General features: G+C 40.5%; 1 protein-coding gene and 1 pseudogene across 2 annotated transcripts in view; both read left to right on the forward strand.

Moving 5' to 3' along the window:
- The first annotated feature begins 7468 nt into the window (after positions 1-7468).
- Positions 7469-21654, forward strand: part of HIBCH (3-hydroxyisobutyryl-CoA hydrolase) — an 87747-nt gene continuing 73561 nt past the window's right edge. For both annotated transcript variants that reach the window (XM_006726964.3, XM_031038011.2), the window contains exons 1-2: positions 7469-7908; positions 14775-14817. In XM_006726964.3, the coding sequence (XP_006727027.2) occupies positions 7484-7908; positions 14775-14817 (468 nt within the window). In that variant the 5' untranslated portion in view covers positions 7469-7483. The remainder of the gene's footprint in view (positions 7909-14774; positions 14818-21654) is intronic.
- LOC102733315 (protein SET-like) lies at positions 8430-14766 on the forward strand (annotated as a pseudogene).

Here is a 21654-nt window from a genome sequence, read left to right on the forward strand (position 1 = left end):
TAATTTTAAATATATATTGCTAAACTGAGGTCCTCAAGACTGTACCTATATAATATACATATTTTTAAATAATGAAGATAATTTGACATTGTGTATTAGGAATATGCCAGTTATTAGAAATATGCAAATAGACACTGTGCTATTACTGTGTATCAAGGCCTATGTTTTTTGCATTCTTTACAATGTTAGTATTACATCTTATGTTGTGTATGTGTTATGTATGTATTCTTAATGAGAGATATAATTTGACATGAAATATAACAGAATCAAGAGAAGTATTAAAGCTTTTTCTTCTTTTTAAAATTTTCTTATTTTTTAAGTCAAATGCAGTAGTGAGATGGGGAAAGAGTAGAACAAGGAGTTTGATTTGTAACTTGACTATAAACAATTGAGATAACTCACAAGCTTCAGACCAGCCGTATTAAAACTTTTCTAACAATTTTATTTGGAGAGACTATTTTATGGAAAAAACATAAGCCTTTCAGTCTTTTTTTTTTTTTTTTTTTTAAGCCTTTTAGTCTTCTTTGATATGGTACATTCACCACCTGGTGGCAACTCCCTAGAAATCCAGTGCATGTAGTAAAGAGAAAACTTGTCCAAAAAATATTTTGAGAATTACTTATAAAGAAAAGTATGGTAGGTTTTATGAGTATTTGTTATTTCCTTAAAACTACTTTTTAAAAATAAAACAACTGTTCTCATGAGAAACAATAGAAAATATAAACAATTATAGAAAAGTACTGAGTCACCCATATTTTCACCACCACCTAAGGTTAACTGTTGTTAACATTTGGGGTAGATATCCTTCTGGAATGTTTCTGTGCACATTTTTTTTTTCTTACAGGAGCCATTTTTGTTTTTAAACATTTCTATTTTATTAATGGTCCTATCTTTATCGGCTGCTCTTTGAATCATTACTCTGGGCATGGAGACTGGTTGATGATCTGAGAAATAAGCCATCCTTCCCTGCCAAACCCACATAATCTTGGAAGCCATGAACATCCCCAGTATTCAAATAGATGATTAAACCCTCTCCCCCAATCCCTTATCCAAGGTGGCACATTCACAGCTCAGAAAAGTTAAGGTAGGCTAATCAGATTGCTCTGCTGAGTTCAGAAAATGAGAAATAGATTGGCTAGTTAGCAAATGTGACAAAAGCAGAAGGAATATGTAAATAAATAGCTATTAAAAGCTGTATTGCGAGATGATGTCATGAAATACAGTTGGGATCAGACAAGCCAGGGCAAATCAAAACTTCTTGCAAGTCAAGTAAGTATGAAGGTGCAGAAAAGATATAGGGAGGGGTGTGGGGAGCCAGACATGTTTTCTCTGATCCACTGGCTGTACTTCAAAGTGATACTGATAGAACTAAAATCTGATTATGTCATATTTCTGCTTAAATACCCTTTAAAGGTGGCTTCATGAGCCCTTCGTGATCTGATCCCACCCTACCTCTCTAGTGCCACTATCAGAATCCTGGAGTTGCATGCTCTGTTCTATCTATGCAGAGTTTCCTATGTCTCAAACAGTCACTTCTGAGAAGCCTTCTCTGATTTCTAGATTATAACAGGTGGCCTTACTAGGTGCTTCCATAGCACCATGTAATCTCCAAGGCTGCAGGGCCCAACACCTAACATAGTACCTGGATTATAATAGGCCCTCAATGACTAGACAAAGCACCAGGAGAGGAGCAGGCATTTCGCAAGTCTGCATGAGATTGCATGTGGCCAGGAAGAGGGAGATAGAGAAGAAAGGGCACCCAGATGTGGTTCTACTTCCGAGATTTTTCTGATCCAGCTTTGGCGTATGTGGTCCTTGCAGTAACCGCACTATGATGGGCATAGTCCAGTCCCGTTCGTTGGGTGGCACACAATGCGTAGCACAAACGTACAAAAGGGCAAGGGTACTGGTCAAGATATGGCAGAGCTATGGGGCACTGCAGCGCTGTGAGGGCAGCTCTGGGGTTAGCCTGCAGCAGGTGGTCTCAGCCAAGGGACGGGCAGCCTGATGGCCACCAGGCACATGCCTTCGGGTACACAAGCACTATTATCTTCCCGAAAAGGACTTGGCTCACGACGAACACATGGCAGTGCGGTCTAGTGTGGACAGCTGTGCTCTGCTGGCTGGCACGTGCCAGGTTGGTTTTCTCAGTGGCGCCCACCTGGGGTTCTTGGGGCCAGATTGACCAGATTCGCTGACATGGACAGTGGGTGTTTATTGATTGGTTTAGAAGTATTTCAATGTCTTAACAACCATGTGGCCATACTGATGCTTCTTTACTGAATATTAACCTTGCAGAAGGGCTTATTTAAGTTACACTGGGTACTGAGCAAGAGGAAAGGGAAGGGACCCAGATTTCATTATTCAACCTTGGGCATCTCCAGAACTCTGAGGGTCTATGAGGCCACTCATCCTGCCTATGGTACAAGGGAGAAAATGGTTAACTACCTTAAGAGAAGTGATCTTGGGTCACAGGCTCTACCGTATCTCATACCGTTCACCTTGTTACATATAAGAGAGAATGTTGATACCCTTTGGGATCAATAAGTTGAGATCAGCATGATCATTGGATCAAGATCTGTTTTCTGCCCTGCTTGTTAGTAATAGCTGAGCAATGCCTTGCTTCTTGGCCTCCACTTGTATGACTCAATTCCTTTTGTTTGGGAAGACAGCTGAGACTCTGTGCAGGTGGCCTATGCGCTATGCCTCCTGTGGTCGGTGCTGGCCAAAGGGTTACACTGAGACCATTACACTTACACAGCCTTGGGTTGGGATCAGTGAGATCGTTCTAGGTCAGGCTTTTTCCCTGGGGCTTGGCACAAAACAAAAACAAAAACAGCATTGGCTCAAAACACTCTTCCCACAAAAGGCCACTTTTCAAAATTTTCGAAGTTCAGGAATGAAAAGAAGGTGAAACGAGTGGGTTTCAGTACTCTTCCAAGAGGTCTGATAGAAAGGGGTGGAGGATTGAGCCTTAAGACTTCCTACGTAGCTCATGGGTAACGGAGCAGGGTAGATCTGACCAGTTGGCACAGCCTCAGGCTGGTTAGAGTTAAGAAAAGGTACAGCTGCGGAGGCTGTCCTAGAAGTGGGCTATTGGGACGGTCAGAGTAAGCAGCTCATCTCTGGCATTGGAAGAGATCTTTGTCTAGTGTCAGGAGTGAGGGGTGGGGGCTTGGCGTGCTGAGGGACCTCAACCCAACAGTAGTGACCTTTTGGCAAGCTTTTCAGAGCCTTTCATTGATCACCAATCATTGTTTCTGACAGGAAAAAGCAGGAGGAGTCACTTCCTTGTCATTCAGTGCTGGTGTTGGCTTCTGGATAATTGCTCACATGTTGCAGGTACTTAATTTGTCTGCGAGGAGCATCTGTGTTTTGACAAATAAATTTTACAACCTTATTTTTCCATACCAGTGCCAGGTTTACACTGATCAAAATACACACAGAGTTATTTGTATACAAAATCTCTTTCCTAATTAGTTAATTAGTATATCAAATTTGTATGGCTGTTTATCATGTTTCCAACACTAGGTTTTTGAAAAATTCAGACAACATATAAGATACAGTTTCTATCCTCAAGGAATGTATAATTCGAGAGAGAAAATTAGCATTCAACAAATAAGCAAGAAATGAGTGATGAAATATGATGCTGATTAGAAGTATAACTCAAATTCAGGGGAAAAAAAAAAAAAAAAAGGAGCCCAGTACAGGTTAGAATAAGAGGCTATTGCAGGAAGATAAGACTCAAGATAGGTCTTCAGGATGGAAAAATTTTAGAAGAGGATAAAAGAAGAACAGCTTTCCTGGCCTGAGGAATCACGTGAGCCAAGGCACAGAGGCAGGAAATCAACACTATGTCCTTGGGGACATCCAGGAGAGACTGTGACAGGAACGAGGAGGGCAGGTTACATGGGAAATAAATTTGGGTAGTTAAGGCAGAGCCCTGTTTCTGTTGCCTCAAAGGTCAGTCAGTTTGAACTCAATATTACAGACCACCGCTGTTCAACAGTAATGCCACATATGTAATTTAAAACTTTCTATGCCACACTAAAAAAATAAAAAGAAATGGGTGAAGTTCATTTTAATAATATATTTTCCCTAACCCAATATGTCTAAAATATTACCATTTTGACATGTAATCAATATTAAAAATGTTTTATACTGCTCCAGTTGTTAAATTTAAATTAAGGAAAAATTTAGTTCCTCCATTGCATGGACCACAATTCAAGTGTTCAATAGCCACATGTGTCTAGTATTGGACAACATAGCTTTGGACAATTGTGAGATGATTTAGCAGATGAATAATAAGCCAAAGATACATGGATTTGTCGTCAGTGAATTGAAGGGTGTGATGATTGTGGGAGAAGAGAGAAGTTAGATCTGGAATGAGTTTCATGTGGGTACTAGAATGGTAGTAGTGGGGCGTTAAGAGGATGGGGCAAATCTGAGAGATGCTTCAAGAAATAACTGGCGTGCCTTGATGACTGTTTGGTAATGAGAAAGGAAAAAAAATTCGAGAGTAGTAGCCAGCTTCCAAACAGTTCTCAATGATCCCAGCCGCCTATTCATACCCTGGTGTAGTCCCCTCCCACGCTGTACCGGGTGTGGTATGTGTGACCAATAGAATGAGGCGGTGGTGATGCTCCATCACTTCCAAGATTAGGTTATAAAAGATACTATGGCTTCTGTTTTGGTGGTTCTCTCTCGGATCACGCACCCTGGAGAAATGGAGCTGCTACACTGTGAGCAGCCCTCTCGAGAGGACCATGTGGCGAGGAACTGAAGCTTGCCAATGAGCCCGTGAGTGAGTTTGGAAGGCGGTCCTCCTGCCTTGGTTGAGCATTCAGATGACTATAGTCCCAGCGAACACCATGACTGCAACCTCAGGAGAGACTCTGAGCCAGAACCACTTCTCAGCCTCTCTCTGATTCCTGAGTCTCAGAATCTGAGAGAGATAATAAATGTTTATTATTTTAAGTTGCTGAATCTTGGGGCAATTTGTAACAGCATTAGATAATGACTACATCAAACAACAATAAAAAGATGACCTAATTTAAAATGGGCAAAAGAATTGAATAGCCACTTTACCAAAGAAGATAATAAGCATACAAAAAAAGTGTTCAATATCATTAGACCCCAGGGAAATGCAAATTAAAACCACAGTGAGACACAAATCAACAGGCTAAAATTAAAGATGGACAGCACAAAATGTTGATGAGGATGTGGAGCGACCAGAATTCTTTTATTTTATAATTGAGATCTAGTTCACATACCATACAGTTCACCCATTTAAAGTATACAATTCAATGGCAATCATCACCACAGTACATTTAAAAATATTTTTATTACTCCAGAAAGAAACCCAGTACCTCTTAGCTGGTACCCTCCAATTATTCTACCAACCCTTCTGACCCCTAGGCTACTTTCTGTCTCTATACATTTGCTCATATTAATGAAGTTAGCATGTGGTCTTTTGTGCTTGGTTTCTTTCACTTAGCATAGCGTTTTCAAGGTTCATCTATGTTACAGCATGTTTAGTTTTTGTTCATTTTTTTCATTGTCTAATATTTCATTATATGGATATATCACTTTTTTTAAAAAAGATCTTTTTTTTTTTTTATTTGAGAGAGAGAGAGAGCACAAGCAGGGGGAGGGGCAGAGGAAGAGAGAGAAGCAGACTCCCCACTAAGCAGGGAGCCCGATACGGGACTCAATCCCAGGACCCTGGGATCATGACCTGAGCTGAAGGAATATGCTTCACCGCCTGAGCCGCCCAGGCACCCTGGATATATCACTTTTTAAATTATTTTTTTATTTTTAATTTTTTTAAAAAAATATTTATTTGAGAGAGAGAGAGTGTGTGGAGGAGCAGGGTGAGGGGCAAAGGGAGAAGCAGGCTCTCCGCTGAGCAGGGAGCCAGACGTGGGGCTGGATCCTGGGACTCCAGGACCATGACCTGAGCCGAAGGCAGATGTTAACCAACTGAGCCATCTAGACACCCCAGATACATCACTTTTTAAAAATCCATCAGTTGATACACATTTGAGTTGTTTCCACTTTTTGGTTATTATGAGTAGCTATAAACATTTGTGTGGACTACTTTCATTTCTTTTGGGTATGTACATAGGAGTGGAATTATTAGGTCTTATGGTAACTCTATATTTAACCAATTGAGGGATTGCTAGATTTTTTCCAAAATGGCCATAAAATTTTACATTCCCACCAGCAGTGTATGAAGATTCCTATTTCTCTACATCTTCACCAACACTTCCTATTTTCTGCCTTTTTGATTATAACCATCTTAGTGGGTATGAAGTCATATTTCATTATGGTTTTGATTTTCACTTCCTTGATGGCTAATCATGTTGGGGATTTTTTCACATGATTATTGATCATTTGTAGATCTTCTTTGGAGAACTGTCTATTCAGATCCATTGCCCACTTTGAAATGGAATGATTTTTTAAAATTATTATTGAGTTGTAATAGTTCTAGGTACAAAATCCTTATTAAATATATCATTTGCAAATTTTTTTTCCTATTCTGTGGGTTGTCTGCAACTAGAATTCTTAGTCCAAAATGATACGAACACTTTTGAAAAACATCTTGGGTTATATAATTTGCCCAAGGTCACTAAACTATTAGCATGCTAGGGACAGGACAGGACCGACTACATAATTTGTAGACCTGTCTATAGCAAAAAGAAAATGTGGGACACCTTGTTAAAAAATTGTTAAAAGTAGAACAGGGCCCTTGTAAGCATGGGGCCCTGTGAGTCGCAGGTTCCATGCACATGAAGCTACAGGAACAGGGAAGATTTGAATCTTGGGCTGTTTAACAGGAAAGCTCATGCTTTCCAATAAACCATGCTGGGTTGAATGATCCGTTCATTTTTTGGGCACGCTGAATGAGACATGATGGCAATGTCAGATGCTGATGTCAGATATTGATGTTCCAGAGCTGGTTAAAAACTGAATTATAGGTCAGTAGTTCCTTCTCTGATGCCTGTTTGTCTTCTGTTCAGTGGGCATTTGGTAATTATATTTGACCTAAGTTAGAAAAGTAATTTTTCATCAAAGTCTTGATAGTATCTTCTTAAATGTTAACTTGCTAAGACTAATTCCTTTTACTTCCCTCCCTCTGAAATTCTTCACTGAATTCCTTTTTTCTGACAAATGTGTCAATACTTTAGTGGTGATGGAATGTTTGCTGCTGGACATCTGGGTGTATCTGGATACAGAGAAACATTCTTCTGAATCGACTACTCATGGATAAGATAAATCTTGATTTAAGAGTAAGCTACGTTTGGAATATAATTATGCTTTCACTGATAACAGTAACTTTCAGTTTTGTTGGTAAAGATTTATTTATTTATTTGAGAGAGGGGGAGGGGCAGAGGGAGAATCTCAAGCGGACTCCCCAGAGAGGGGAGCCCAAGATAAGGCTCGATCGACCATCCTGATCCCAGCCAAAACCAAGAGTCTGATGCTTAATCTACTGAGCCACGCAGGAAACCCTCTAGAGAACAATTTCTTTTCTCCTCTTCAGCCGGCCCCTGCTCCCTACAGCTCCATTAGCCCTGCCCCACCTCGCCCTCCGCCTTCGCCTCAGCCCCGCCCCCCAGCCAAGCCCCAGCCCATCCTCTCCACTCGCCCTCAATCCATTTCCTCCCGCATTGGTTCTCGCCCCGCCCCTCAGCGTCGCGCCGCTGAAAAACATCCCGTCCAGGGCCTCTCTGGCCGCCTGGAGGACTTGTCATCTGTGTCCGGCGGCGCTGGGAGGAGCAGGGCGGCTGTGGGTGGGTCTGACGTGAGGCTACACGAGATTCTCCTGCGCGCCGCTTTCTACTACTTTCGGCTCGCGGGTGTCTTTGCCATGGGGCTGCCGCAGATGTGGAGGCTCGTGTGGAGGTGAGTGAGCGAGCTGTCTAGCGCAGGCTCCTGGGCTGCCCTCGCCGAGGTTGCAGAGGGTCGTGCGCCGGTGGGGACGGTCTGGCCTCGAAGTTTCTAGTGACGCTTGGAGGCGCCCCTCTTAGAGCTGAGCCCGGCCCCTCTCTGTGTCTCGCTCTGTGTTTAGCACCTTTGCAGCATCCCCTTCGTTTTCTGCCCCTCTGGCTCTTATTTAGCCTTGACGCCCCCCCCCCCCACTACTTTATGTACCTTTGAGCCCCATTTCCTTTCTTCAAAGCTAAGTATAGTTTGGGGGACAGGCAGGGTTTCAACGTGGAGGAATTTTTTGTTGTTGTTGTTAAAGATTTTTTATTTATTTGAGAGAGAATGAGAGAGAGCACAAGAGGGGGGAGGGTCAGAGGGAGAAGCCGACTGCCCGCTGAGCGGGGAGCCTGATTCGGGGCTCGATCCAGGGACTCCAGGATCATGACCTGAGCCGAAGGCAGTTGCTTAACCAACTGAGCCACCCAGGCGGCCTCAACATGGAGGAATTTTGTGGCATGTTTTGTGCAGCTAACAAACGCTCCTACTTTGGCAGTTGTTGCACCTGCGCTCGTGGTGTGACTTTACTGTTCCGTTCTGTCGGATGGCTCCAGCCTTAATCCAGATGTGTGGAACTTTCAGGCTAGTGTTGTGGACACATAACGTGGCTTGGTGGAGTATGTGTGCAAACATCGTGTTTAACTTTTGAAAGTGCTGCTGAATGCTGCTTGAGCTCTGCAAAGGAAATCTGGTAGTAATGAGTTTAGGAAGTTAGGCTGCGTTAGTCTTGAGGCCTACTGCCTGCCCGTGTGCATTCAGGTGGCAGCTGTGACCACTTGAAGGGAGAACTGTGTTATTTACTCCATAACTTCAGTTGCTGAGTTCTTTAGCCTTTAAGTTTGCCTTGGGGGAAAAGGATGGAAATGTTTCTTTGGTTTAAGAATAATAGTCATTTCTCTAGAGATAAGCTCTGGTTGTTTAACATTGTATCCACAGACCTGGGTCTCAATCAGTGAAGAAAAATGGAAGAGTTGCTTTCCTTCATTTTTTTAATACCTCGAAATTAGCTGTCCCTGTGTCTCTGAACAGCTCAGAGAGAGACGGCAAATACTAAGAAAATCACATGTCATTGCTGCTGCTTTTTGAAGTTGTGAGTAAATACCAAGTTATTTGAGAAACAAATTGGGAAGACCTGCTAACAAAATTAACTGACTTGGGAAAAAATCTGTCATCCCCAGAATTCAGGCTGGCTTTATTCCACCGCTCATCTCATGGTGCAGACTGATTAGGCGAGTCCTGGACCAGGGGGTTTGATGAGGGATGCCTTTTTCAGGGCTTTGGAGTGGGTATTGCCCTAGCAAAGGAGAGACCTGAGGCCAGTGTCACCTAATCTACAATAGCCTAACCCACAAGTGTATTAAGGAATAGGGTGCCACAGAGTGTTTTGGAGAGGAAATAAGGCCTCTGTGCTGTGGTTGACACTGTTGGGCAGTTCCTCTTGAACTCTGGTCTCCCTTGGCTCTCTGGCACTGTCTTTCCCATGTACCTCTCCACTAATTCTTGTCTTGCCATGGTACCAGTACAGACCCTGGGCATTTTGGGGGGGAGTTCCCAAATAAAGTACCTCTCTGAAGAGAACTCTCAAATTTGTATGTCTAACCTTGATTTATCATAAATGATAGTGCAAGTCACAACCACCTGAATGTCTCATTTGCACCTCAAGTGTTAATTTGCACATAAGTGTAACCCATACTCATCTGCACTTTCAACTTCTTGGAACTATTATTCTTCTAGATTTTTAAAGTTATCTAAGTTCTTCCATACTCCCAATCCTTATCTCTTCGTGCTGATTCGAATTTGAACAATCCTCTCAAATTTTTCAGTTGTTCATTTTGCAGAGACTTGATGGTGGACTTCTTCCCAATTTGAATAGCTTCTGCATGCGACTGCCAGGTTAATCTTGCTAAGTTCACTTCAGGGCCTGCCATTCTTCTCCTAAGAAGTTCTTAGAGGTGTCTTCCTACTTATGGAATTAAATAAAAATTTCCCAGCCTGATTTCAAAGATTTGGCCCTAATTTACTTAGTGAATTCTATAATACTTAGTGTTATATTCTAGCTTCTGGGAGTTCTAGGCCCTTTTGTTATCTTGTAGCCAACCTGGACTACTCGCTCTTGTTTCTTATTAAGGCCCTTGAAGTCCCAAAAGAAAGCAGACAAGAAACAAATATTTAAACAAAAGTAATACTTAGTTACAAATTCTGATAAGTGTCTTAAAGGAAAAGGACAAGTAGGAGAGATTTAGAAATGAAAGAAAGGGGTCGGGAAGCTCTTCAAAGAGGTTGATCTTTTAAGTTGTTAATAGTACTCCTTGCTTTCTCCATCTGCTCTATAGTGGGCTGAACTACACTGTTTTGGTTCTTCTTGAGCTGCCTCTTTTTCTTCTACACAGTTGTCTCCGAAGGCTCAATATTTGATTTCTCTGTTATATTTTTTCTGTGTTAGGAGTCACAGCCCCAAATGCAGAGGCTAAGAAGGAAGCATCTGGTAATGCTGGCTAGACAACAGCAGTGGGGACTGGTAGGAAACTTGTGAGCTAGAGAAAGGGCTCTGTGTAAAGGAGCCAGCTTCTCAGCCCCAGGCAGGCGTTGTTGCCATTATAGAATGTAGACCCAAGGTTTCTATGACTACTACTTTTTCTGGGAAACTGAATTTTTTGGTGAAGTCTTTTGATTTTAAATGTCTGGTTTTAAAACACTGCTGACCAGACAAAACACATCCACTAATTTTCAGCTGCAGCTTTTTCATTCCTCAAGGACAGCTGAGACTTTCTTATGCCTCAGTGATTATCTGTGCATTTAACTGTGACATAGCTTCAGTTCTGACTTTTCTTTCAAACTCCAGTCTCTCTGCTTGCTGTTGAATGTTTCCACTTATGTCAATACAGGCTCAAGAAACTGAAAATGGACTTTATATTTCATTCTACAAACCAGCTAGTTTCCTGGCCAGCTTTTTCAGTACCTATAGTGTCTTAGCTGCCCTAGCTTGAACTCTTAGAATTGTTATTAACAAAGTTCTTTTCCTTTTCATTGAGTTTTAACTTCATAATATCTCCTAAAAATCATTCCTTTGTTTCTGCAGCTGCTGTTCATCAGTTCATGCCTGAATTGCTTGGCCTTGGGTTCTGTTCTGTTCACCTTCTATCTTGCCTACTTCTGCTGTAATCTTCATTAAGCACCATTTTCATTATTTCGTCTTAAACAGTTCCATGAAAAGTTGTTTAATTTTGTAAACTCGTGTGTGATTTATTGGAGGATTGCAGAAATCTCCTAAATGATAATGTTCTCATCCTTCCAAGACAGTTGTTTTTAACTTCAGCATGTATCAGACTCACCTGGAGGGTTTGTTAAACACAGATTTTTGGGCTCACCCCACAGTTTCTAATTCAGTACGTCTGGGGTGGGGCCAACAATTTGCATTTCTGACATGTGCCCCTGGGATGCTGATGGTGCTGGTCCGGGAACCACACTTTGAGAACAGCTGCCCCCAAGCAGATAAGTTGACCCTCACCTGAAGGAAGTAAGTCTAAGAAAGTGATTTAGTAAATTAGCAGTAGGTGGAAGGTGCATGTCCTCTTCTCCTCCACCAGATGGCAGTCCTGGAGCCAACAGGAAGGAGAGGGAAGACCTTCAATTCAGAATTATTTGGGGACTCTGAACACTCAAATACATTTTTGAGATGTAAAAGTTAACAGCAGATTTTAAATAACGGTTGAGTAGAAATTGGAACAAATAAAGTTAATATGATTATAGAGTCTGGTAAGGAACTTAGTTGTACTTAGGTTTTTCTGTTTTTTAGCAATTGGTCCAGAGCTTTTGGGATCTTTAAAATGCTGTGCATGGTGCTGTGCACTTGCATTTGGTAGGTTTACATGAACTTTCTTTGAATGAGCTAAAATTCTATCTCACGAATGAAAGTAGGACTTGAAGCCAGGTCCGTGTGTCTCTATGCCATAGGTGGTGCTTGAGCTGTTGGAAAAGACTTGCCAGTCTGCTAGCACTGTCTTTAACCTTGAACTGGCGTTTGGGTACCGGTCTCATTAGGGAATTCTGGGTTATTCTGGATCTAAAGAAATTAGTGCTTAAATTTTTCATTCTTAATTCAATTTTATCTTTTCGGAAGTTTTTAAGTTCAAAAAAATTTTTAAAAAAAGGTGCTTCAGGATAAATATAGCTCAGATATTAAAAGTCAGTATAAAATCCCTATTTAGAAAATACCCCAAATAAGCTAGTATCTGTCACTTCAGTTTAATTTTTATAAAATACTGATTTTAATGACAGCTTGTTTGTGCTTTGGAATCATTTGGGGGAGCGTCAAACAAAATACTTATGCCTGTGTCCCACCTCCAGAGTTTGAGTTAACTGGTCTTGGGTGTGACCTGGGCTGTGGAATGTTTATTAGAGTTTCCAGGTGATTCTAATGTGCAGACAAGTTATGGAATTACTGGGCTAGAATATTTTACTTGTGGTAAGACAAATTCAAAATATGCTAGTCTAGAAATGTGAAGTGTGACTGATTTAAACAAATCAGCGATTTCCCTTTTTTGGGGGGGTAGTAGTAATCAATTTAAATGTAATATAAGAGGAAAGTAAGACTCCTGGAAAGATGTATTACAAATATTTTTATAAATTCAGTCACCTAAAATGTAGCTACAATGGTGACAATGGGCATATTACCTTTTTTTCATGGCTCAGCTAAACAGTTGTCCCTCAACTCTCAAAGTATCCTTGAAAAATTAGTAAATTGGTGATTTATGAGTTCCCTTTGATAGTATATCTATACATGTGCACGGTCCTTAATCAGCCTGCTGCTGCTACAGATTCCACCTTTGACTTGACTTCATACATCTCAACTTTCACTTGTTTAGCATGCATCCCAGTATATCTTAATAACACTATTTTTATATGCATCTCTCTTCACTATACTTTGAGTTGCTTGAAGGCAAGAGCAATATCTTTTGGGGGACTTTTTAAAAAGGCCTGAATCGTAGGGGCACCTGGGTGGCTTAGTTAAGCGTCTGCCTTTGGCTCAGGTCATTATCCCAGGGTCCTGGGATCAAGCCCTGCAATGGGCTCCCTGCTCAGTGGGGAGCCTGCTTCTCCCTCTCCTGCTCCCTCTGCTTGTGCTCACACTCTTTCTCTCTGTCAAATAAAATCTTAAAAAAAAAAGCCCAGAGCATAAAAATACAATTTGATGAATTTTCACAAACCGAACGTATCCATTTCACTGGCACCTGGATCAAGAAAAAAATGATAGTACCAGCATCTCAGAGGCCCTCCTCATGCCCCTTCTAGTCACTGCCCACCCCCATGCTGCTTTTACTTATTTAATTGTAATGTACGTGAAGTACTGAAATGTACTAATCTGAAGTCTGTAGCTCAGTTAACTTTTGCATATGTATACAGTCCTGTAACCATCATCTGGATAGAGATAATTTCTGCCACTCCAGATTTCCTCCTGCCTGCCCCCCCCAACTTCCCCCATTCTCCACCATTTTGACTTCTATTATTACCGATCACTTTTGCCAAACTGTGTCTTAAGCTTTGTATGCCTAGCCTAACAAAACTTAGAAGTGTGTTATATTTTATAGCTTGCTTTCTTTTGTAATTTCTATCATGACTACTTTCCATATCATAAGTATTATTTATATATTTTTAAATAAATATTTTTATTGGCTTTGTATTGGTTTTGTATAGATGACCGTTTATAAAATATTACTAGAGGCGACTGGACCAAGTTGCTGCCTGCACCCTTTGCCTCCCCCATCCCCAACCCCACCAAGGTCAATAAAAAGGAACTCAACTCCAACGACAGTGGAGCCCATGAGACCTCGGAAAAATAACAGCAAGGAGCAGTTGAATACATTAATGAAGTACAGAAGGCAGTAGACTTGAACAAGCCAATGAGATTTTGAAAGTAGAATAGACATACAACACTGCTGACCACTTTTTTCAGAAGAGGTTGGAATTGATTGTCCAAATCCTACATTTTTGGGTTAACATTTGTCACTCATCCACAACTGTCTGCACTGCATTATTTGACAAGAGTTGAAGTGACAGAATTTGAAGATATTAAATCAGGTTACAGAATAGATCTTTATTTTGATGGAAAACCTTACTTTGAAAATAAAGTTCTTTCCAAAGAATTTCATCCAAATGAGAGTAGTGATCCATCTTCAAAGTCCACTGAAATCAAATGGAAATCTAGAAAGCACCTGACAAAATGTTCAAGTTAAATGCAGAATAAAGCCAGCAGGAAGAGAGAGCATGAGAGACCCAGAGAGCTCTTTCTCTGGTTTACTGATGATTCTGATGGAGGTGCAGATGAGTTCAGGAGAGGTCATCAAAGATGATACTTGGCCAAATCCATTATAGTGCTACTTGGTTCTTGACATGATGATGAAGAAGATGAACATGATGATGAGTGGGAGGAAGGAGAGGAGGATGAAGGAGAAAGGATTAATGGAACTCTAATGGATTCTAACCTTTTTAAATTTTCTCCAGGCCCCTGGAGCAAGTTACAGTCTTCCCAACTCCCCCGCCTCTTGTGTTCAGTTGCTCTGTTTTTTTTGAGTTCCCTTCACCTACCTTGGTTTTCAATTTATTTTGGGGGGAAATACCTTGAACAGAATACAGTGGGAAAAGAATCTCTACCCTTTTTTGTTCCAAATTCATTTTTTTTTGTAATACCTTTCAGAAGAGGCTAGAACAAAAGGAAATATGGTATTTATACATTGAGACATGACTACCAACGTTACTGTGTTCATTGTATTCTGCATTTATTTCAGGTTTAATTCATTCAGAAGAACTGATATCATACTGCAACATTTGGTAAGTTTGGATTTTGTTTTGTTGGCATTGTTAGATTATGATGTGCAAGGTAAAATGTCATTGTTAGGGAAGTAGAGGAATACTGGCAGATTTTGTTGCCCTTCATGCACCATGGTTCCCAATTTTATAGGTCAAGACTTGACACATAACTAGGAGATGGTATAAGGTTATGAATAAGAGCGTGGACCTTCAAGTCAGAATGCTTGGGTTTAAATAATGGGTCCACTACTTAATCTTGGGTAGATTACCTCACCTCTCTCAGCTTCCTTTTAGACATGATAAGATGGGGATAATAGTGTCTATCTTAGAATGCTTGTGAATAATACATATTTCATTTAAAAATCTAGCACCAGTGCTTGGCATGTAATCATTTTATACTTCCTAGCTACTGTTGTACTTATAATATTCTTCTAAAGCTTAGATGCCTTTAGTACCCTTTCAGAGCTTAGATGTTTTTAGTTTACCATTTTGAGAGGAAGAAATAATTTTTATTCATTTTTGTATCTCTGTGCTATGGACTGAATCTTTGTATCACCCCAGAATTCATATGTTGAAATCTAATTCCCAATGTGATGGTATTTGGAGGTGGGGGCCTTTAGGAGATGATTAGGTCAGGAGGGTGCTGCTCTCATGAAAGGAATCAGTGACCCCATATATAAGAGAGACTCCAGAGAGCTTTCTCACCTGTTTTGCCTTGTGAGGGAGGACACAGTGAGAAGACAGGCTTCTGTGAACCAGGAAGAGGGACTTCATGAGGCACTGAATTAGCAGGTGCCTTGATCTTGGACTTCCCAGCCTCTAGAATTGTGAAAAGTGTTGTATAAGCCACCCAGCCTGTGATATTTTTCTTATAGCAGCCTAGATGAACTAAAATACTCTTGTGAGGCCTGACAGGTACCTTGCACATAAAAATAAGTTACTCTGATTTGCGCTTACTGTACGCCAGGTGCTCTTCCAAGTACTTGGTATGTATTAGCTTGGTTGATTCTCATTATGGTCCTATAGAGTAGATGCTACAGATCTTTTTTCTACAGTTCTGAAACCTCAAACTCAGAAGTTTGTGGTTAGTTTGTGATAAATGCATTTTGTGACAAAAATCTGACTTGAACGTACTTGAAGCTCTTTTTTCTTTATCCTAACAAGTGCATATGTTCATAGTTTGATGCAGAAGTGTTAAAGCGTTTTATTGTGTGCTGACTAGATTCCACTTGGGATTTTTTTTTTAATAGTATTAATATGTATTGTGTTACCTTTCCAAAATCTAGAAAATTTTCTGGATTTCAAACCACATCTTACCCAAGGGTTTTTGGTTAAGGGATTATGGCCTTACCCCTATTTAATGGGTCAGAAGTTGAGGGTCAGAGAGGCTATGAAATATGCCTCAATGTCATGCAGCTGGTAAATAGGACGTGGGATTTGAATCCAGTCTGGCTCCATAGACTTTCCTACTGTGCTGTATAGCCTGAGGCAGAGTGGGTGTTAAGTAGCTATTGCAGAATGTGTCTCAAGCCTAAGTGCAGATGAGCAAATGAAGACTGTTATCGCCCTTCCTACCCTTAATTATTTTAGTACATTCACATGGGATCTGAGGAGTTTCCTGGAAAAAGAACATGAAACAATGTTGCCAATTCATATTTACACATATGTCCACAGGTAGAATAGAAAGATAAGACAGAATCCAGTTCACCTGGACTATGGTTACCTAAGGCATCAACTATATTGAGGGAAGGAAGGTAAGCTGAACTTTCATCAGGGTCTGAGGGCTGAATCGTCTTGTTCCCAGTGTTGGCTTTTAGATGCACTTCAGAGATAGGCTGTTTCCCAAGCAGTCCTTCTGTGACCCTGATGTCTGCGTCTCTATGACTCTAAAATCTGTTTTCTGTTGTATAATATGCTTATTCTAGGTGGCAAGAATGGTGACACAGGAGAATGGCGGTTACATTCAGGGCTTTCTGAGTATCCGTTATAAGGAGTGCTATGCAATGGTGGGCCTGGAGAGTTTACCCAGGATTGGATGTGGAGAGACTTGAAGCCCATGCCAAATAACTTGGATGTTTTTGAAGTTGATAGCGAGTCATAGACCATTTTTGAATGACAGCGACAGGATTAAAATTGTGTTATAGCAACATTTCTCTGATGGCAATGTGAAGGATAGACCATTTGGCAGAGGTTCTGGAAATCTGCCAGGAAGGAAAATTGTAATAATCCTGCATGGCTACAATATAGGAATAGAACGGAATGGATAGATAAGAGAGTCATTTTAGAAATAGATTCTCTGGTACTTGGTAACTGCCTCAAATTGTTGGCAGAGAGGTGAGGAGTAGGAATCAGAGATAGCACCAACATTTTGAGTTTGATTGAGAAAATGGTGATGCCGTAACCTTTTATAGGGAACAGAGGACGAGAGACAGATTTGTTGGGGAGAAATTTGTTGGTAAATTGGTTTTTACCAAATTGAGCATGGGGCACATGTAGTTTCTCCTGTAATTCTAGTAGGCGGTTGGAAATAAGAGCCTGGGCTTCTGGATAAGTAAAGATATAGATGAAGGTTTGAGCCAGCAGCTTAGAGGTAATAATTGAAGATACAAAGTAGAAGGTATCACAAAAGGTGAAAGAATAGAGCACAGCTCTCTAAAGTATTGCCATGTGGAGGCATTTACTGACCCAGTTTGAAGTCAGGAAGGATTGAGTGAAGTGAGTAATCAGCATTTATTAAATGTTGTTTGACACTAAGAATCTTGTGCTTTGGTGTCCTATTTGGGACATTCAACATTAGCTGGAAATTGATGTAAATCTTAGGAGTGGGAAGGATATGTGATTGGCTAAAGAGGAAAGTCACCTGTCAAAAGAAATCATGTTCTGCTTAAGGTAGGATTTTTTTGGGGTCAGTCTTTGGGTTGCAACCTTGTTTGATGGCAGCGGATGTTACATATAACGAAAGGTGTATACTTAAGATTGGGATTTGGGTATCGACAATGTGCAGCTTGCTTTAGGCTTGTGTTATAGCAGGACTGCATCACTAGAATGATGGATTGTTCATTCAGCTTATTAAACATTTTTGGGATACCTGCTGTGTACCAGGTATTGGATTTTCCTCAAAGGAAAGGTTCATTTCTCATAATGTTTATGAAGGCTCTAAAGTGTTTTCCAAAATGCAGCCTGCCAAATACAAATCCCAAGAGGTAAATATTCCATGAAAAAAAAAAAGTTTAATCAAATAAGAAAACTGCTCATTGTATTTTAAAAGTTTACGTTTAATATTTGCATGTTAAATACAAAAAAATGTCTTACAGGAAAGAAACTTATTTACGTTGGTTTAAGTTTTTTCCCCAAGCTGATTTGACCATGAGTCCTTTTATCCTTCTACATAGCAGCGGTAATCATCCTTTTTCACACTTTGGGAAATGTTGCTACTATGGATTTTGCCAGAATAGTTCCATGTTCTAGCAGAGTAGTTACTCTAAAGTTGTGTGTTTTAGGGATTTTATTTTGGCAGACTTCATGTATTCAGTTCAGCAGAGCTGTGTGTTGATGGTGTTCATTCATTTTAGCAAGTTTCCTTCATTTCTCTTTTGAATAGATGTAAATAATGGGTCACTCAGGCCTTACAGGAGTGGAAAAAGTTCTGTGGAGTGGGTTAAAGTGGGTGAGATGATATCATTTGAAGAAGATAATTGGGAGAGTCGGTTTAGGGGCTATAATGGTTAGAGCATTAGTTCTAGAATGAGATAAACCTAGGTTTGAATCTTGGTCCTGCCCCAAAGCTGTGTGATTCCAGGCAAGTGATCTAACTTCTGTGGGCCTCAATTTCCTTATCTGTGGAAAGGAGTTCCTGGTATATAACTCATTAGGGGGGTTTTGAGGATTAAGTGAAGAGTTTAGTCAAATGTTTAGCATAATGTCCATGGAAAACTTAAATAGCAAGTTGAAAATAGGAACAGCTTTTGCTGATTGCCTAAGAAAATACTTGAAAATAAAAGTAAACGTGGGGCGCCTGGGTGGCTCAGATGGTTGAGTGTCTGCCTTCGGCTCAGGTCATGATCTCAGGGTCCTGGGATCGGGCCCCGCATCGGGCTCCCTTCTTGGCATGGAGCCTGCTTCTCCCTCTCCTTCTACTGTTCCCCCTGCTTGTGCTCTCTCGCTCTGTCAAATAAATAAATAAAATCTTTAAAAAAAATAAATAAATAAATAAAAGTAAACGTGAACCTGTTGTCTTTTCTGGATGAACAATAAAGATTTAAGGAAGTTCTAATTCCCACCTTAAATTGCTTTTCCTCCTTTAAAATAGCTCTGGCAAGAAGCATTTCTTCTTTCCCTTCTCCATTCCCCTTTATCCCTTCTGTCTCCCCCTTCTCCCTGACCCCCAACTTTGGGTTGTACGAGAATTTCATTTCTGACTCTAGTCTCTGTAATCTTTACTAATGTGATAAATTTTTCTCCATAGGAACCTTTTCTAGGTTTTAGTTAAAAATTTGCGATATTTTTGCAAAAGGGATTTTTTCTGCAGAATTAACATAAATTATGCTAATACTGGAAAGTTCATCTTTTTTTTCTTCTATCCTTTTGCTTGAATGATTTTGATTAATGCATTAATAGTTGTTTTCAGGTTTTGAGAAGGCCATGAATTTTTTCAGGTAGGAAAAAAAATCCTTTTATTTATTCATTTACATCATTCCAGTGGCATTACCAGGAGATTCTGGAATATTCTTTGCTCAAAGTCTGACCCTCTGTAAATGTCCTGCAAAAACACTTGGAGATCCATGCTTAAAAATATTCCTGCATCATTGTAATAGTAAAAATTGAAAATTACTCAATGTTTATCAGTAGGGGGACTGATTAAATTGATACGTAAGAATGCACAGCTGTAAAAAATAGGTAGCATGCATGTGCAATCAGCAAAATCCTGGGAAATTTTATAGGTTAAGTGGCCTGTTGTTTTCAACAAATTGTAAGGAAAAGAGAAGGATGAAGGGAGAACTTGTAGATTAAAAGACTTGAAAAACAGGGGTTCCTGGGTGGCTCAGTCAGTTAAGTGTGTGACTCTTGATTTTTGTCTCAGGGCACGATCTCAGGGTTATTGAGCTCAAGCCCTGCATTTGGCTCAGTGCTGGGCATGGAGCCTGCTTAAGATTCTCTCTCTCCCTCTCCCCCTCACCCATTTCCCTCTCTTAAAAAAAAAAAAAGTTGAAAAATATATCCATTAAAAAAAACAGATGGTATGTTTTTGCATGTACACTTTGTGTTTACTGTAAAAACCAGGATAGTTATATTTTTATAGAGAGGGAGAGGGCTGTGACTGGGATGGGGCAGGTGGAGGGCCAAGGGCTTTTGGGGCTGGCTGGACAACATTGGGTTTGGGATTTGATTTTTTTACCCAGTTACAAACTAATAGTTAGCCTTTCACTATTTTATGGATGCTGGCAGAAGATGTAAAACTCTTGAGTTAGAGACCAAGGATTTTGTTATTAGTGGCACATGGGGCAGCGTTGAGCATCATGTTTATATTGGTTTTCCCTTGCTCCCCAAGTTCCACGGGGGGTGATAATATGGAAGGCCCAGATGAATGCTTGCATATGCAGCAGATTGCATTACAGGACAGCAGTATTGCATATGGGGAACCTGTTGGTTTGTAGCAGTCTGTAAGCAAGCCTGCTCTCCTGTCCCAGAGGGAGACATCATCTTTTCTTTAAAGTTGCTTGCAGCAAATACAACCCTGAAAATGACCCAGGCAAAGAGAGAGGTCAGGCCCTTGGGTTAATGACATATATAGCATTAAAGTACAAGGAAACCTCAGGGCCCATGGCAGATAGCTGCTTCTAACAGCCAAGTTAGAAATAGGGTCATTGCAGACATAAATAATAAAATGAGGTCATACTGGAGTAGGGATTACTGGACTAATCTAATATGACCATTGTCCTTATATAAAGGGAAAATTTGGAGATTGGTATACTGGGAGAATGCCATGTGAAGAGTGGAATTAGGCTGCTACAAGTCCAGGAACTATCAGAAGCTAGGAGACCAGCCTGGAACAGATCCTTCCCCTAACCATCTTTAGAGGAAATATGGTCCTGCTGATGCCTTGATCTCAGACTTGTAGCCTCCAGACTGTGAGACAATAACTCTGTTGTTGAAGTCACTTAGTTTGTGGTACTTGGTTACAACAGCTCTAGCAAATGAATACAATTCCCATGGTATGTTTGTCAAAATTAAGAACACTGTTATATTATTATTAACTTTAAACTTTATTTGGATTTCACCAATTTTTCCCTTAATTTTCTGTTCCAGGATCCAATCCAGAATACCATATTGAATTTCTTTGTCATGTCTCCTTAGTCTTTTCTGGTCTGTGACAGTTTCTGAGTCTTACTTTTTATGACCTTGAATGTTTGGCGGGGGGGGAGGGTAGTATTAGCCAGCTAGCCTATAGAATATCCTCTAATCTGGGCTGTGTCTGGTGTTTTTGTTTTGTTTTTAATAATTAGACTGCAGTTAAAAGTTTTTTGGAGAGCATATCACAAAGGAAAAGCCCCCATCTCATCACAGTGTAACAGACAGTATCTGTGGGTTTTGATGAATGTATCTGGGATGCATGACAGTCACATAACATAGCTGGTGATGCTGACCTTTATCACTTGGTTAAAGATGTGTTTGTTGGGTTTCTCCTCACTAAAGTTTTTTTCCCCTTTTCACATTTTGTTCTTTGGAAGCAAGTTCAGCCCACACTCAGAGGGTGAGAGGAGTAAGCTCTGCCTACTGGAAGGGGGATTTCTACATATATTATTTAGAAATCTTCTGTAGGGAAGATCATTCTCCATTTATTCAGTTATTTATATCAGA

This window comes from Leptonychotes weddellii, chromosome 3 (genome assembly GCF_054177405.1).
Source record: "Leptonychotes weddellii isolate Sample4059 chromosome 3, ASM5417740v2, whole genome shotgun sequence".
NCBI lineage: Eukaryota > Metazoa > Chordata > Mammalia > Carnivora > Phocidae > Leptonychotes > Leptonychotes weddellii.